Here is a 17321-nt window from a genome sequence, read left to right on the forward strand (position 1 = left end):
TTCATAACAATTGGCAAGGTTGTCAATGGGGGAACTATCTACTTTTTTTTTTTTTTTTAACTTTGTTGATGACTAACTTCGCTTATGAAAAATGGTTTTAATTCTCTAATGGATTCATTAACTTAGATATGACATGACCATAGACTTAAGCCGTATAATTTTGTACTTGTTCAAGATTTTCTTTAGGTTTCTGTTAGTTGATAGTGCATCTGACCAAACTGAAAATCGAGCAAATAAAAAAAAAACCATTTTTTACTGATCATATTTCGGGTTTTGATTTTGAAAACTAATTCAATTTTATCCAAACCAAAATGTGTATAATTTTATTTCTTATATATTTGCAAAATTATCACATAATTATTTTTGGAAAACATATTTAATTAGAGATTTCTTTTAGTGTAAATTATATTTTTTGTTCCTGAATTTTTCAATGATCAGTTAGTCAACATCCTCAAACTTTTTCCGTCCAATGTTTTAGTTATTTCTATTTATTTTGGACATCAAATGATAACATGATGTTGATTTTATTATTATTTTATCATGATTCATTTTCTAACAACTAAAAATCACCAAAATTTGCTTCCCTATGCAAAAAGATTGAGAAAACATCTCATTGTCCAACCCCCCTTTCGAAAAAAAAAACAACATTCCATAGACACAAATAATAATAATAATAATAATAATAATAATAATAATAATAATAATAATAATAATAATAATAATAATTGTTCATTTATTAATTGAAGGCTTTAGGCCACCATAAAACAAAACTTAAATGTACCTGAGCAATAAAAGAAACTTGAATACACATAAGCATCGGATACTCATAAAAACAAAGATATGGCTTCAAGTTTTCCACCATACTTGACAGTGCTTTATGAAAAGTACCTAACAGCCACCTATTGTCTACTTCTATTCACATCAACGAGAAGAAACAATACAATATCACATCCAACCAAAACAAAAATTTAGAAGCTTAAAAATTAGACATTTGATCTTCATGATACAAATACAGGCCAAGACCAAACCGGGCACAAGATTTGCAGAAAGCAATTTCCTCAGCAGCAGAAACTGGATCGCCAATGGAGCCATCACTGGGTGATATCGTCCCAGTTGACTCACGATATGCCTGTCATCAATGGAGAAAATATGGTGTTTAGACACTTCGAATGTTACTAATTGTGCAGTTAATGGAATAAGAAAACTCTCACTTTGACCTATAGGAAGTAAGACGGCCCTCGTCAAAGAAGCATAAGCTTACCAATAAATTATCTCAATTTTCCTTGCTTCTTATTACAGGAGTGATTATAATATTTCAAATTTGAACATTTAGGATTAAGAAGCTATTCTATAGTTCATATTGGGAAGGTATTTTAGTAAATTTGTATTTCATGATCTTGAAACTCCACCAATGGTCTCACAGTCAATCCCAAATCTAGGTAAAAGAGAAGGTTGTGTTAGGCCTCGACAAGCAATGTAAAATTTGCCAAAACCCCAAACATAAATCACTCACAACGGATTATATGTGCTAATGCTAGATCGCATGTTGTATGGCTTGAGTATAGTATTAAATGAGCTAGAGCCACTTAGCACCTAAATGTAGTGTTATATGAGCATGCGTCCTCCTCACATTTGTCTAAATACTAAATAGATGTGGGCGACTATGAAGCACAGACCTTTCAACACAGTTATAATGTCTAAAATATACGACATGGGAACACCACATACACACACAAACAAAGAGATTATAGTTAAATGAAATAGGAATAACATATAACAAAATAATCTAAATTGATGGTATATTCATCTTTTAAAACCAACTTTCTATGTTTTTACGAGTATATTAGTTGTGTAAATGTGACGGCTTAAGTGTTTAAGCCAACAAAAAGTAATATTTGAGCCAAACACCTAATAAGAAGTGTCAAACAAGTGTCGAACAAGTGTTCGGGGGTGTGCCGGTGTTGGATAGGATAGGTATCATAGGATAGGTATCCGACACGGCAACACCAAGAGAGGGGTCCGTGCTTCATAGGTGGGTGAAGAAGCTGGTCTTGGAGGTAGTGGACACTGTGGTCTATGATCCAAAGAAGGATTAACATAGTGAGGCTTCAAAAGATGAATCGGAGGAAAAAGATACAGAGCTAAACATTTAGGATTTAAAATAGATGAAAGAATGATGTGAGAAATTATTGTGGACAAAAAGTGGAAGACAAGTGTGAGGTTGTAAAAAGGATTGGGGACAAGATTTTATCTTTAAAACTAATAATTGCATAAGAGACTATGAATATCATCAATGTCTATACACCACAAAAAGGATTGGACACAGTTTTGAAAGAAAAGTTATGGAGAGATATAGGGTTTGGGGTTTTCCACAAGAAAAGGGGAAAATCTAAATAGACATGCTAGTAGTGAAACAAGGCAATTTGGCAATTTACAGAGACAGAAAGAGAGCTAAACGAAGAATGAGAAATTATTCTTAATGGTATCCAACAAGTTAGAAATCGAAGAATCAAGAAGAGACAATTAAAGGGTGATAGAAATTTGAAATACTAGAAGAAAAGTAAGAAAGGAAAAGGCTGGCTGACCTCTCCATCAGATCCCCGTACAGTAAGACGGTATACGACAGTTACGGAGCCATTGTCGGAGAAAATGACATCACGTATCTCGCCACACCAACCTGGGGCGTAGAAGCTGAGCATCCTGTTGGCATGATACCAGGGGATGAAGCGATCATGTTTGACGATAGTATCCGGGATTCTTTTATTGAGGTCCCTGAGTATCTCGGCTAAAGGACGTGTTATGCAGGATGAGTTCGCCATGTTGTCCAGCGGCACCACGTAGTTCGAATTTGACACGCCTCCTCCTCCGCCCCCTTTCTTTCCATCGCTGCTGCTTCGCTCAATACCACACTTCACTGAATGATCTTGACTTCGCTTCACCCTTACCCGATACCTTTTCCCAAACAATCCTTCGAAACTCCTCCTTTGGTTTTGCTTATCGAATGACACCGTTATTATCTTGGGCGTAACTGCAAAAGCCATCGCCGCACCTCTCCTCTCAGATCCCCACTTGCATTTCGACCAACTTTATATCAGTGGGAAACGAAACTAGGGATATTTAGGTTCCCTCACCTACTCTACATTACCACTCCAACAACTTTTTCTTTCCTTTTTTTTTAAAAAAAATAAAATAAAATTATATACTCAATTGGTGAATGAGTATTACAATTAAATCATTAAACATTGAATCATTTTCTTGATTGATTCAATGTCCACTTCAATTTTAATTTTTTTTATTTGAATTCATGAATTCATTTATTATTATTTATTATATTTGTAAATTTTAATAAAGAAACCAAAATAAATAAGTGAAACATTTTAATTTTCACTATTTTTATTTTTAATTGTAAAAAAAACTTAATTGTTTAAAATGAAATAATATATTGATCGATTTTTTTTATCTAAGTTTTCTTGTTTAGGATAATTGAAATGTCTTCATTGTTGCAATTAGTGTATTTTATTTTCAAAAATTATTTATTGTATTTTTCAGATTTTATACCTATGCTTCACATGTCATTTCAATTTCAATTAGTGTTTTGTAAAAAATAACGGCTTTTGACTCTTTTTTGTTTATTTCCCTTTTGTCCTTAACATTGTAAGTTTCTTTTACTTTTTATTGTTGATTTGTTTTGTTTCTCTTCCACTCATAAGACAGAATTTTGTTATTTTTACCTTTTATACGCAGTGTAGGGTTTTCTTATTTTTGCTCCTTTGTTGCATCAGATGTTAATAAATAATAATGATACATAATATATTTTTTTTATTATTATTTGGATATTTTATATTACACTATTTTATTTTAGTCATTATATTATTTATAATCAAGTGTTTTTTTAAAATAATACCTTCTAACTTTTTATTATTATTTCCTTTTTGTCCTTAACATAACAATCAGTTTCCTTTTTACTCCTTTCTACATAAGGTAGGTTTTTTTTTTCCTTCGCTTATAAGCTAAGATTTTATTGTTTTTACCTTTTTGATACTCGATATAGGATTTTCTTATTTTTACTCATTTGTGCATAAGATATTAATAAATGATAATGATACATAATATGTTTTTTATTTTAATATTTTTATGTTAGACTATTTATTTTAATCATTATAATATTTATAATACTTAATTTAGTATTTCAATATTATATTTTGAGATATTGATATTGATGGATCATAGATTTAGTTTATTTTATTATTTTTAAATATTTTTTGCATTACATTTGTTATATTAATTATTACATTGATTAACATAATAAAACTATGATGTCTGCATAAAATGTCATGATTAGTTATTTTAAATTTTATTGGAAATGTTTTAATATATAGCATAAGATTAGGAGTAGAGTACTATGAGAAAATTAATTGATCAATAAAAAATGTAATTAAAATAATTTATCCACAAATAAAAAATTACAAGAGTTTAAACTTAATTAAAAACTAAATTTGTAAACTCCCAAAATATAATAAAATAGAATTCAAGTTCATATTAAATATCACATAAATAGAGTTATTTTTGTCATTTTATATTTATCAATTACTTCAATAGATAATTTTAATAAATATTTATAACTTTTTTTTTGTGAATTAGGGTATTTTTGGGTCGAAAGTCAATGATCAATCCCCAAATATACTAAGGTCTATTTAAGGAGTTGAAGTTTTCCAATAAATGTTTTTTTATTGATATCAAATTAAACTGATGACCATATATTTAAAGGATAAAATTATCTACTAACTATATCATATTTAATATGGTAGCTTAACATCTTTCAATGACTAGTTTTTTCGTTTTAGCCAGCTTTTAAGCTATTTCAGCAAAACCTACAATTTGCTAGTAAAAAAACCCTACATTTATTGTTTAAAAGGTAATTGAAAAGTCTTTCTTATTGCAATTAATATATTATATTTTTAATATTAAATTAATTAATGCTAAAAAAATTCAATTATTGAAAAGTCGGATGAAACATGCATATTTAAAATATTTTAAATGTGTAATATTTTAATTATTATAATACTAGGAAAATATTCATACTTTAATTCAAAATAGGTTATTGTCATGTAATGATTTGCAATATTTTAAATATGTAAGTGACTTGTAATATGTTAGTCACACAAGAGAAGTCTAAATTTAAGTATTACATTCATAATGATATAACTTATTTTGTAGTGAAAAAATGATATTACATATAATTATAAAATGTATCTTAATATAAGTTTTAAACTTTTTTATTCTATGATTGAACTATATACTACCTCTTGTCCTATGGTTAAGAAACAAATACATAATTTTAAGTAACAAAGCAGTTGTATATAATTTGTTTTATAAACTCTTACTTGAGAACATGGACTAAAACAAAACAAACAATCTTTAAAGAATCAAAACAAAACTTTAAAAGACAAATACAAAATACCCTCCTTAAAAAAACTTTTTTTTATAGGATCCAAAAACTTATTTTTTTTATTATCTAATAATATGAATTATCAAAAAAAAAAAAAACAAACATACATGTTTTTTTTTTAACAGCAAGCAGGGACAGATGGAGACGTATGCAGGCAATTCCTCCCTGAAAGTTTTCATGCATATACATGTATAGTTTTAAATTGACTAAAATAAAATTATGTAAAAGCTATTCATGTATGTTGCTCCCATATTAATGGTTAAGGTTAAATAATATAAAAGTGTGTAAAATTAATTATATTTGTTGTCTGGTTATAATTAGTGTAGATTGTATAAGACTAATTATGTCTATTGTTATTGTTATAATGGTCATTGTTATTACTATTTAAAATAAAATTAAAAAAACTAGTATTAATTCTATTGCGTAAAACTAATAGATATTTTTTTTGCAGAGAATTATATTTATTAGAAGTTAAATATTTAAACAATTATAAAAGAAAAAAGAAAAAATATTTAGCCCCCATTTGATAGATATCTGGATTCGTTCGGGACTGCAAGCATGCATAATTATTAATTATCATAGAGACTTTTTGTTTAGTTCATGTACTGATAATATAATACTTGTTTAATTAATAAACGAACTAAATGAAACACTTCTACACAAACCAACCTTCACTAAATTGTCATTCTGCAGGTTCTGAGTCAAGCATGCATTATCATTTGCACAGGACAACGACCCTAAATATATGTGTATAGTATAGACCATGTAGTGTAACTTTTGCAGAGATCAAGGAAGACATGGGAAAGTGGTTTAGTAACTGTGGTATCATCTTTAATTTCTAGGGGAGGGGCTGAAAATATTTCCTTTTACATGGGATAATTGCTCACAGAGCGTGAGATGGTCCTTTCAAAATTTTCCCACATCCAGTTAAAGCAATCCATCTTAATTCTGAATTTTTTGCTGTTCTAATTTCTCAAGCAAGGCTTTCCTCTCGTCACCAGGAAGAGAATTGAACATGAAAACAGACTTGTCACCGATGTCATCCTTGAGTTTGATGTTAAGCATGAGTCCCAAGATCAATGAAGATATAAACTAATTGTATGAACAGAAAAAGAGAAAAGTAAAAGTAAATATACCTTGATGGGCTGGGTGAATTTCCTTCCAGCAAATATCACAAAAAGAGTCATCCACGAAGCAAGTAAAGTAAGCTTAACTCCATCATCCATCAAACCAGTCTGCAAATTTTTCTGTAGCGAATGAGTAAAAGAAATAATACAAGAGTAAAGAAATGAAAATGTTAAAATACCAGATGGCCAAGAAGAAGTATGGGAATAACAAAGGTGAGAAGTCCAGCTTCAAGCTTGGCATAGCAGAGTCCTTCCTTGAAGACAAGTCCTGTCAAGGCAGCAAAAAGAGGACCGACAAGCCAGACAGCTGATGGGTTGTCAACAACATATTGTATTAGATTCTTATTAGCTGGTTGAGCAAGGCAAAAGTAGGTTGTGGCCGATCCAACAACACCAAGCCCCCATAGTGCTTGTAGGGCGCGCTTGATCTCAGACACATATATGTGAATCAAGAGCAACGATAAACCCAACCCACCAGACCCAAGGACATACAATAAATCAACATTCTGCTTCAGAGTATCGGGAAAAAAGGCAGCAGAACCAGCGACCACAAATGATGCAGCAGCTGTTACCAATCCTGATCTGTACAAAATTACCTGCCATAGCATAGCATAATTAACTAATTGATGATGAATCCACGTACAAAAGTTTCTTACACTCAACCAACAATTATCTTTTCTCTCTTCTTATCACGCTACATCATCAATCACTCATTTCTCATCTCTTCCTTTCTCTCTCAAGGGTTGTCTAAGAAACATTTTTCAAAATCAAATGAAATTATAAACAACACCTCTCGAACATCGGAGTCGTCAATGGTCCAGGGGCCATAAATACCCTCATAAACAACGGTTTCCTCCAAGGAACCTTGTCGGCTTTCTCCGACAGCTTTACACCGCACCGAGATTCTGCATCCGGAAGAGGGAATCCTTGATGTGCCGCTGTCTACTCTGAATCGAGGACCGGGAGGGCGTATTGACGCCGTCACCGCCACCGCACTCAATCCTCGCAATGCCATCTTCTGACTTTTGGATATTTCAGTTTTAATAATAACTTTATTTTTCTTCAAATTGGACTCGTGGTCATAATGCACTTCTACTATTATGTCCAGATATTTTAGTTTTTTTGGTACACCAGATATTTTAGTTTAAAGTAAACGTTTTTGCCGAAAAATGAAAATAAGGTAGCTTATGTCTGGAATTTAGAGATTTAATCTCTCTGCAAAGTAGAGGTTAAGTTAAGGAATAATTTCTTTATTAGTTAGTATTATATTATTCGGATAGTTAATAATTCAACTCCGGTTGTCCTCACTCTTAATAGAAAAATTAGTTAATCATATTTAATTACATTAATTTTAACTAAATTTTTTTAATTTATTTTTTATTAGAATAAAAAAGAATTATTAAAATTAATATCTCAATTAAATAAATAGTATTTTAAAAATAATAACATAAAATAAATTAAAAAAATTTATATTTGACACAAGAAAGAAAAATACATTATTTCTTATATTTAAGATGGGAGAAAAAATATATTTAAAAGACTCAAGTTGCTGGTTATTTGTATCATCATTTGTTTGTTATTGCGTGAAAAATTAATCAGTTGTACTGGCTAACAGTTTAACACGATTCCAAAATATAAGTCAAGCTATTGATGCTGAGAAGAAAAATCTACTTTTCAACAATGAATTCACAAACAACTTTAGAAAGTGTTCGATCCAGGTGAAGGTGAAAAAGTGTCACAAACGATAAAATGTTAAAAGGCAATAGAAATAGTAAACTTCTCGATATAGATAAAATAAAATGCAATTATAAAACTGACTTACTTTGAATTTTGATTAAAGATCATTTTTTAGTTGTAATTCTTTTGATGCAAATAGTATTTATAAGAATCTTTAACTACTCAAACAACACATTCAGTCTCTTTTTACTTTCTTTTTTTGCAGTTGTTTTCATTATCCTAATGCTCCTATACTTCTGCCTCAACTAACTCTCACTCTTTGAGATAGAAGGTGTATTTGATGATTAAAAGAGAAGAAAAAAGAAGAAGAAAGATAATAACAAAATATAATATTTGTTGATAAAAAAATGTCACTCTTTGATAAGCTTTGGATGAGTCTTTTCACGTTTCAACATCAATTATACCTAAATTTCCCAAGTCACCAAAATTGTGTTTTTGAGTTTTGCTTTCTATTACAACTCAATTATACCTAAATTTATCATCTTGGACCCATCAATCTGGACTACCGAAAATTCAAATTTCAGTTACCAATAATTTCCTATATTATGGGTTACTTTTGTAACACTTAAAACAAATCACACCAAAATAAAAAAAAATAAAAAATGTATATATAGAGAGATTGTACAATTGAAAATAACTTAAAAGAATTAATTGATATTACCTATACCAATAACATGTATCTACTTTTTAATAATTTATCACTTAAAAACACTACAACTAAGCCTGTTTGACTTTGAGTAGTTTTTCAGAAAACGTGTGAATAAGAAAAGAGTACGTTAAAAAGTCTCAAGTTGATTTGTGAGGATAATTAAGGATTTTGAGAATAATCGAGCAATGGCAGAGCTCTTTGTTGAAGTCTTAGAAAAGATTACTTACAAAAAAGATGTTGAGTGAAGTTTAATCGTATGAAATGTTATGATGTGAGAATTATCGAGAAATTGACAATTAGAAATACTATAGCTTTAAAGTACATGTTAGTAACACTTGCAAATTAAAAAAATGCTAGTAATACTTTTCTAATATATATTTTTAACAAATGTTTTGTGATGGGTTAAAATTTATTAAAATAATTAACTCATGAAATATACATATTCAATTAGAAGTAAGATTCACAATAGTTTATGTTTTTTTTTAATAAATTTCAATAATAATAAGAAGTAGTGTAATATTTTTCTTTACCTTAATCATGTGCATGCTTTTTTTTATTAAAAAAAATTATCAAAGACTCTTTCACTTTTGAGTTTGTAAGTTTATATTTATATATACCCAAAAATAAATTCTTAATCATAATAAAATTTAAGGCTAAAATATATTTTAGATTCTTAATAAAAAAAATTACATTTCATCATTGAAATTTGAAAAATATTGTTTTAGATATTTGTCATCACTTAAAGGATGACATGTCTATTTTTTGTCAACAAATATTAATTGTTATTTGTTAATTTTTGTTAGTAAGAAATTTGAATATTAATATATTAATTATAATAGTTTAAACATTTTGGATCACTATAATAATTGTACAGGACTTGGAATCCAATGTCTCACTTAAGGAGATTAAGTTCATTAGGAGACTAAAAACTTGTTGGTAAAAATTTAAATGTTTTTTTATAGAGTTACTTTTACTTAATAATTGAAACAATTTAATGTGTTAAAGTTATAACCTTTTCATTTAATATTTGTATTTAAACTATTTAACTAACTTATAATTTTAAATTATTACACTACAACACATGTGATCTTTAATAACATTTTATTTTTGTCTAACACTTAGTTAAAATGTTGCTAAAAAATTTTGTTGATAACATTTAAAAAATGTTGTCAAATATGAATAAATGTTACTAATATATTTTCATGACATTTTATCAAATGTTGTGTATAGTCCATGTTGTTAAAAAATCACATGTCTAGTGGTGTTATTTTATAAAATAGTATATTCTTAGAAACAAAGAATAATAATAAAAAATATTGAAATATGCATGAACGGTTGACCCTCAGCTAAAGTAAAAAAATTTGTAAGCACACAAAGTATTTGAGTTTTTTTTACCTAGACCATAAGTATTTCTTTATTAGAGATGATTATGTTTGAGTCAGATAGGATCACTATAAGGAACAAGTAAGAATGAAAATGAATTTGGCCCTACTTAAATCTAACCTAACTTACTTTATATTTATATAAATCAAGCATAGGCTTGTTACTGGTGACAAACCTACTTTTAGACTTGAGATTGACTTTTATATAAGTCTAACTTAGCCCCATGAGCCTATTTAAAGACATGTTATTCATATGTGTTATTTTATAGAAATAATAGAAATTGAAATTGATTTTTTTTTCTATGCAGACAAAAAAGATGTTTCAAACTAATAACTTGTTTGGTGGAAATTGGAATAAGGCCCTTTTGAGTAAAGTAAGGGCATATCAATTTTTACCAAATTTTTTTACAGTACCTTCACAGGGACAATAACATTTCAATACATTTAATTGAAAATATCATCAGATTTTTGAGGAATCTAAACCAAAAAAGTATTAAAAAGAAAATAAAAAAAATCATTGTTCGAATTTCATTGACATATTAGAATGTGAAGCAACAACTTACATGTTTCAAATTTTATCCAAAATTGGATGTGTTTCCATTCCTTTTTTTTTCTTGAACAAAGTCAATGATTTTCATTAAACACATTATAATTTTAAAGAATAAGTTATACTCGCACTTCCGGTGTTTTTTCCAATTGCACCTAACATTCCTCCTTTTTAGCACCCTACAAAAATCCTTAATTATTTATCTCACATTACACTCAGACCCCTCTTTCCTAAACACTGTTTAATAATTTAATAGAAAGTATATACATGTTGATCATATGACTTTTAATGAAAATTTATGTTTAAAATAATTTCTTCTTCTTCTTCTTCTTAACTCCATGAAAGACATGTCACCATTTTTAACCTGAAAATATTTTATTTTCTCTAATTGGACGTGAACTTAGCTTTTTGTTAGACATGAACTCACTATGCTGGTACACATGTGCTAACACCCCTTCTTCTTCTTCTTCTTCTTCTTAGTTCAATTTTTTTGGTGGGTGTTGGATCATCTGGTTGTTGCGTTTTTGTTGGACATGTTTCCAACAATGCCTATTAATTGAATATGTTTCTTTGCTTCAAATTTTAGTGTTTTGCTCCTGTATTTGTGTTTTTAACTCCTTTCTTTGAAATATTTATTTTTTATGGCTAGGTGTTTGATATAATGTCTCAATTAAGAGCTGCATCTTCTTCAAGTGTTAGCAACAATGAAGTAAAAGTCAAATATTAAAGGAAAAATTGTTATTGCCTTAATAAAGGTCCATTCGTAGGGTCAATTGTTAATTTGTTATTGAGTATTTAACAAAGATGTTAAGATAATTTTGTATGCTCATATATTTCAGAGGGTCAATTGTTAATTTTTTATTTAGTATTTAAAAAAGATGTTAGGACAGTTTCATATACTCACATATTTTAGTTGACGATAGTTGATTACGTTAACAGGAGGGGATAAAGGTAATGTAAAAAAGAAAGGGGTATCAAGTGGAATTTGAGAAAACCATATGGGTGCGAATGTAATTTACTCAATTTTAAACCATAAGATGTGACCAAAACTTACTTGCAAATGTTACATGAGACACACCACAAAAAGCCTTTTAAGCCCCACCAAAAGAAAAAAAAATCTATTCTTACTACCTATCTATGATTATTGGAATATACAAATATTAAACTGATTCAAATCTTCAAACCACTAAAATGATTTTGTAATTTCATTAAAATAATTATAATATTATATATCATATTAATAATAATAATTTTATTAAAGAACATTGTTGCTAAATAAGTCAATCCGTCAAGCTCAATAGATTTTTTTAAGGCCTGTGACCTGGTCTTTTTCCAAAATGAGATGAGTGATGGCAAGCCTTAAACATGCTAGGCTAGACTATAGGCCTGTGACGGGTGCCCTGGCCTACATTTATCCTTAGCATTAAAGTTCTTTCTCCAAGTATTTAACATAGTTGCATATTCAAAACTCGAATTTGATATCTTTTTTTGAGTTAAAATAATCTCATACTAGTTGATCCACATGTTTGGTGGTAAGTAATTAAGTTGTTTAAGTGAGGTAATCTTTTCCTTTAAGTAGGATTTATTTATACAAGTAACTATATCTTAAGTTTAGGTTGTTTAACTACCTTTTTTTACATCTTTTTAATGGTAAAATAGGTATTAGGACTTCTTTCTACCAATTTTGCATAACCTTGTTATGGTGATGCTCCTCCTAGCATGGTGGTGAGTGTACTTGCAATGACACTTCTACGCTTAATTTAGAGATGCATAAATAAGAAACATGTATCAAGTTAGAATTAAGTTCTTTACCCTTGTGTGACCCCTTTTACAATGATAAAATTAAGTTTAGTTAAAATTAAGTTCGTTACTTGGAACCTTATAATAATTCTGTGTCGAATATTATCTTATCTTTCTCAAAGTAATCACTAAAGAGAGATTTTTTTTTCTTTTAATTTATCTCACTCGAATCTCTTGTAAAATTAAATATCTACTTGATCAATTTTCAAATATAGAGACTTATGAATTTTAAGTAATACATTATTGTTCCTTAGTTGTAAAATAGGCCAATTTCAATTTAAAGAAATGTTCTTGAAGATCACTTAAAAGGAATTTAAATAACTTTTCATTATTAAATATAATGATATTTTTTACATTAATAGTCAGTGAAAAATACAGTAATTTCTTATGCTTTTAGTATGAGGTCGTAAAAATATACCTGGAGGAGCAGGGCGTAAGAAAGGAGTTGAAAGTGATGTTCCTGACATTTGTTTGTTTAAAACCAGGGTGGCAGAGTAATTAATAATTAATAAAGAATTGAGGCAGAGGATTATATCGAATAATAAAAAACCCTTATTAAGGGGTTAGGGTCAATAAGCTTTTAGTTGGTAGTTAAGGGTCGAGTGTAGAATATATAGGCTGTTAAAAATTGATAAAGCAAAAGCCCTTTCTCTCTCCTCCACTTATGTCTGGTCACGGAGAAACGGCGTAACGGAAGGAGTCACGTGACGTGGATGGCTTTAGAGCAGGAGGTGGGTCAGAATAGGAACACAAACGGCGTGGATGGTGGAGACGAGGGAGGGAAAGCGCCGAGACTGCCTCGGTGGACAAGACAAGAAATTCTGGTTCTGATACAGGGAAAGAGAGACGCCGAGAACAAGTTCAGGAGGGGGCGCACCGCGGGTTTGGCATTTGGGTCGGGTCAGGTCGAGCCGAAATGGGCATCGGTATCTTCCTACTGCAGAAAGCATGGAGTGAACAGAGGTCCGGTTCAGTGCCGGAAAAGGTGGAGTAATTTGGCCGGAGACTACAAGAAGATCAAGGAATGGGAGTCTCAGATAAGGGATGAGACGGAGTCGTTTTGGGTCATGAGAAACGATTTAAGGAGAGAGAGGAAATTGGCCGGATTTTTCGATAAGGAGGTCTATGATATTCTTGATTCAGGCTCAGGCCCAACGACCTTGGCTCTTTCTCTTTCCTCATCGCCTCCACCAACCACAACCATAACAACAACAACAGTCCCTGACGACCCTCCTCACCTCTATGATAGTAACCGGAGCGCGCCCGGTGAGGATGGCTTGTTCTCAGATTTTGAACAAGATGAAGAGAAGAACCCGCCCTCCAACAAGGACATTCCTGCTCCCATTCCTATCTCAGGTTCAAATTACTTGCTTGTCTTTTTTCTTCTACTGTCTTTATCACACACTGTCTGGACCTTTTCCTTCATCTTTTCTTCTGATTGCTTTACAGAGAAGCAATATCTCCGTCGTTGCCAAGCTGAAGGTAATGCCACATTTCTCTCATTACTCTACTTTTAGATTCGTTTTGGTCTCCCTAGTTCACATTTAGCCCCCATTTAGTTAACTTCTCCATATGAAAATAAAATCGAAAGGTCAAATGAATTGAAACGAGAAAAGCTCAATTCATTCTACTTCGTATTTTTTCCTCTCGTAAGTACTTAAGAATTTTTTTTCAGACTTCTTTAGTCCTCCTAGTTTTTGAATTGATCAAATTAATCCTTCACCCAAAATTATGCTATTTTGTTAATTTCATCACCAGCTTGATCGAATATTATAATTTCAAGGACTAAATTGGTGATTCACCTAAACATTAACTTGTAAGTAAAAAAAGCTAAAAAATATTTAAATAAAAATAAGAAAACTGGTTTTCGTTACATTGTATTTAAATATTTTTTACAGTTTTTCAGTTGCTAATTTATATAAATTAATGATATGTTACACCTCTATTACATTTCGGTTAGTTATTGAATAAAATTTTGAAACGAGGGACTTAACTTAAACAATTAAAAACTATGAGGACTGAATGTGAGTAATTAAAATTAGGGGATCAAAACCACCCATAGATTAAAGTATGAGACCTACAAGTGCAATTTCGTCATTTTCAAATGAGAATGTCCATTTGGCAAATTTGCTGAGTTCATAATGTATGCCATCCATAATTGATTGAAAATCATATGTTTTGTCTTAAGAGTTAAGACTCGAATGATATAGTGTGTATTTGGTTTTCAGTTAACACCCATTTGAAAGCACTTTCAGCTGAGTCTACGAGTATAGTGTCATTGGACAATGGTCTGTTTGAAGCTTTCTAAGGGAAAACCAAACACAACAACAGTTGGCAATATCATTTAGTTGTAGAATTATGTTTAATTAAACTTCGATCATGTTTGGAGAAACATTACCTCTGGTCATATATATAAGAAACAAATACTTAATTTGTTAAGATCAATAAAAATAGTTAAATTAGTTAATTTTAATTAATATTGTGATAAATTTAAATTTTATTCTAAAACTATCGATAGAATTAATTGGTTTAATATTATGACACTACTCATAATCCAAGGAATAATCTTTTCAACCAATAGGTATGAGTTATACTGTTAATAGCTCAATAAATACATCCACTTTCATGAAAAAAATGAATGATATCTTCTTAATAGACTTTACAATAAATTAAGGGTATAAAAGAAAATATTGACAAAAAAATACTAACATTTGTTTCTTATATTAAACTTTTTTCATAAGTTAAAATTAACATGTGCACTTTAACTTCTATAGAAGCTCTCTTGTTTAACCTTTCAAAATTTGAGGTACATAAGTTTGTTTTTAACTTATAGAACTTTTCTCTTAATAGACTTTACAATAAATTAAGTGTATATCCTTTTCTCTTATAAGTACTTATTGAAAAGTTTGTCTGAATATAGCCTCCAGGTTTGATCTGATTAGGCTTCTGCCGTTCTTGAGATAGCTTCTGTGTGTCTGTTTTAGTTCGTTAAACTGCACTTAATAACAAGATGGCTAGCCCTAAAAATGGACGCTACTTCAATGACCTTTACTTTATCTCCAGAATATGGTGAGATGAAGCTTTTGGACCTCGAATTAGCTAATAAAACCCCATATGTCGCAGCTTGCCCACCTTGTTCAATATCTATAACAATGCTTTTGTTTCTATTGCTGCTTCTGGTTTCTTCCATGAGAATAGAGTTGATTGTTTGCTCTTTCATCACTTTCCTGTTAATGCATTTGGTATTTCAATAATGCCAATATATAATGATTTTCTTGGCTAAATTTCATATACTCGAGTTCACCTTGTAACAGTGTCTATGGGAATTGGTAGGACTGAATCATCCAACGTTTGATTACTTACTTAAAATGATCTAGAAATTGTTTGAAAGCTCGTTTATAAATTATGCATCTGTACAATATGAATTAGATCAAAATTCCTTACATATAAGTAAATGATGTCAACCTCTATAGTGACACAAGTAATGCTACTTATAAATCCTCTCACTCTCTCACTCCTCCACAAGCCATTGGATATTAAATTCAGCCATAACTTTTCTTTCTTTCTTTGGAATGGTCCAAATTCTGTACATACCTCACATGGTATGAGTAGTTCTTTAACAATTAACGTTTCAAAAGCATCTTATTCATAATTTGCATATTCCTAGATAAAATCATTCTTAGAGCTCCATGTAATAGCTTTGGATTCTGTGATAACTGCCTCTCAACCACAAGCGCTGATTATTCGATTTTAAACTTTTTAGCTTCTCATAACAGACTTAAAAGCAAAGTGCTGGTTTAACAACGATAATATTGAGGTCACAACTGATGCTTGATTATACATTTAACATGTTTAAACATTCTTTTATTCTACAGGTGTGACTAACGAGAAACTGTCTACTTCAAATCCAGAAATGGGTTCTACTTCTCAAGGAGAGCGGAAAAGGAAGCGGTTAACAACTGATGGAGAAGAGGAAACTTTGCAATATCAATTAATTGATGTCTTAGAAAGAAATGGCAAGATGCTAAGTGCTCAACTTGAAGCGCAGAATATAAATTTCCAGTTGGATCGTGAGCAGCGGAAAGACCATGCAAGTAATTTGGTTGCTGTGCTTGATAAGCTTGCAGATGCTCTAGGGAAAATCGCTGATAAATTATAGTGCAAGAGCAATCAGAATACAGTGTACATAACAGTTGAAGTCCTGTAGATAATAGTGGTTTCTGTTATTTATCTCAGAAGGTCTCCAAGAAAATGACTGCCACACTTGTTCTCCGTTTGTTTTCCTTTCTGGATATGCCATATTTTTGTGGTTTATTACTGCTATTTTAGGATTATATACACACATTTGGATTACTGCTCTTTCTCTCTTACTGTTATATTAATATTCACGAGGTCATTCGAATCTTTCTCTGGGAAATGAAGCTGGTTGTATGGACGACATTTCATGTTTAGATGCACTTTTATTTGTTGTGGCCTTCATTTATGGTTTCATAATTTATTTGTTCCTCTAGCAGTCTGGCTCACAGGGTCGTCTTACCCAATTTGGTCATGAAAAAATTAGGCTTAAATGACAATTTGGTTCCTATAAATATCCTATTTTTGGTTTTAGTTCTTTAAAGATTTTTTGTCT

At 30.3% G+C, this 17321-nt stretch overlaps 3 protein-coding genes across 3 annotated transcripts; 1 reads left to right on the forward strand and 2 right to left on the reverse strand.

Moving 5' to 3' along the window:
* Window positions 1-903: 903 nt before the first annotated feature.
* On the reverse strand, window positions 904-3057 carry LOC100306634 (uncharacterized). Its single transcript, NM_001250966.2, is given in 2 exon segments — window positions 904-1129; window positions 2586-3057. Coding segments are annotated over 2 exon segments (609 nt in total). The 5' UTR covers window positions 3042-3057; the 3' UTR covers window positions 904-976.
* A 2995-nt stretch (window positions 3058-6052) lies between these two features.
* On the reverse strand, window positions 6053-7768 carry LOC100778519 (uncharacterized). Its single transcript, XM_003556538.4, has 4 exons — window positions 7367-7768; window positions 6756-7172; window positions 6586-6684; window positions 6053-6493 (listed from the first exon to the last, which is right to left on the reverse strand). Exons 1-4 carry the CDS (start codon window positions 7589-7591, stop codon window positions 6392-6394), a joined length of 843 nt encoding a protein of 280 aa, XP_003556586.1. The 5' UTR covers window positions 7592-7768; the 3' UTR covers window positions 6053-6391.
* Window positions 7769-13281: 5513 nt separating this feature from the next.
* On the forward strand, window positions 13282-17095 carry LOC100779050 (trihelix transcription factor ASR3). Its single transcript, XM_003556539.5, has 3 exons — window positions 13282-14047; window positions 14141-14173; window positions 16567-17095. Exons 1-3 carry the CDS (start codon window positions 13405-13407, stop codon window positions 16848-16850), a joined length of 960 nt encoding a protein of 319 aa, XP_003556587.1. The 5' UTR covers window positions 13282-13404; the 3' UTR covers window positions 16851-17095.
* The last annotated feature ends 226 nt before the right edge of the window (window positions 17096-17321 follow it).

This window comes from Glycine max, chromosome 20, assembly GCF_000004515.6.
Source record: "Glycine max cultivar Williams 82 chromosome 20, Glycine_max_v4.0, whole genome shotgun sequence".
In the NCBI taxonomy this organism is placed as follows: domain Eukaryota; kingdom Viridiplantae; phylum Streptophyta; class Magnoliopsida; order Fabales; family Fabaceae; genus Glycine; species Glycine max.

Bases quoted from the DNA above. Each gene is read 5' to 3' on its own strand.
- LOC100778519 (XM_003556538.4), bottom strand. From the start codon at position 7,591: ATGGCATTGCGAGGATTGAGTGCGGTGGCGGTGACGGCGTCAATACGC. The intron at 6,685-6,755 runs GTATTTTAACAT...AAAAATTTGCAG, and splicing joins TACTTCTTCTTGGCCATCTG to ACTGGTTTGATGGATGATGG. The intron at 6,494-6,585 runs GTATATTTACTT...ATCAAACTCAAG, and splicing joins AATTCACCCAGCCCATCAAG to GATGACATCGGTGACAAGTC.
- LOC100779050 (XM_003556539.5), top strand. From the start codon at position 13,405: ATGGCTTTAGAGCAGGAGGTGGGTCAGAATAGGAACACAAACGGCGTG. The intron at 14,048-14,140 runs GTTCAAATTACT...ATTGCTTTACAG, and splicing joins TGCTCCCATTCCTATCTCAG to AGAAGCAATATCTCCGTCGT. The intron at 14,174-16,566 runs GTAATGCCACAT...TTTATTCTACAG, and splicing joins CCGTCGTTGCCAAGCTGAAG to GTGTGACTAACGAGAAACTG.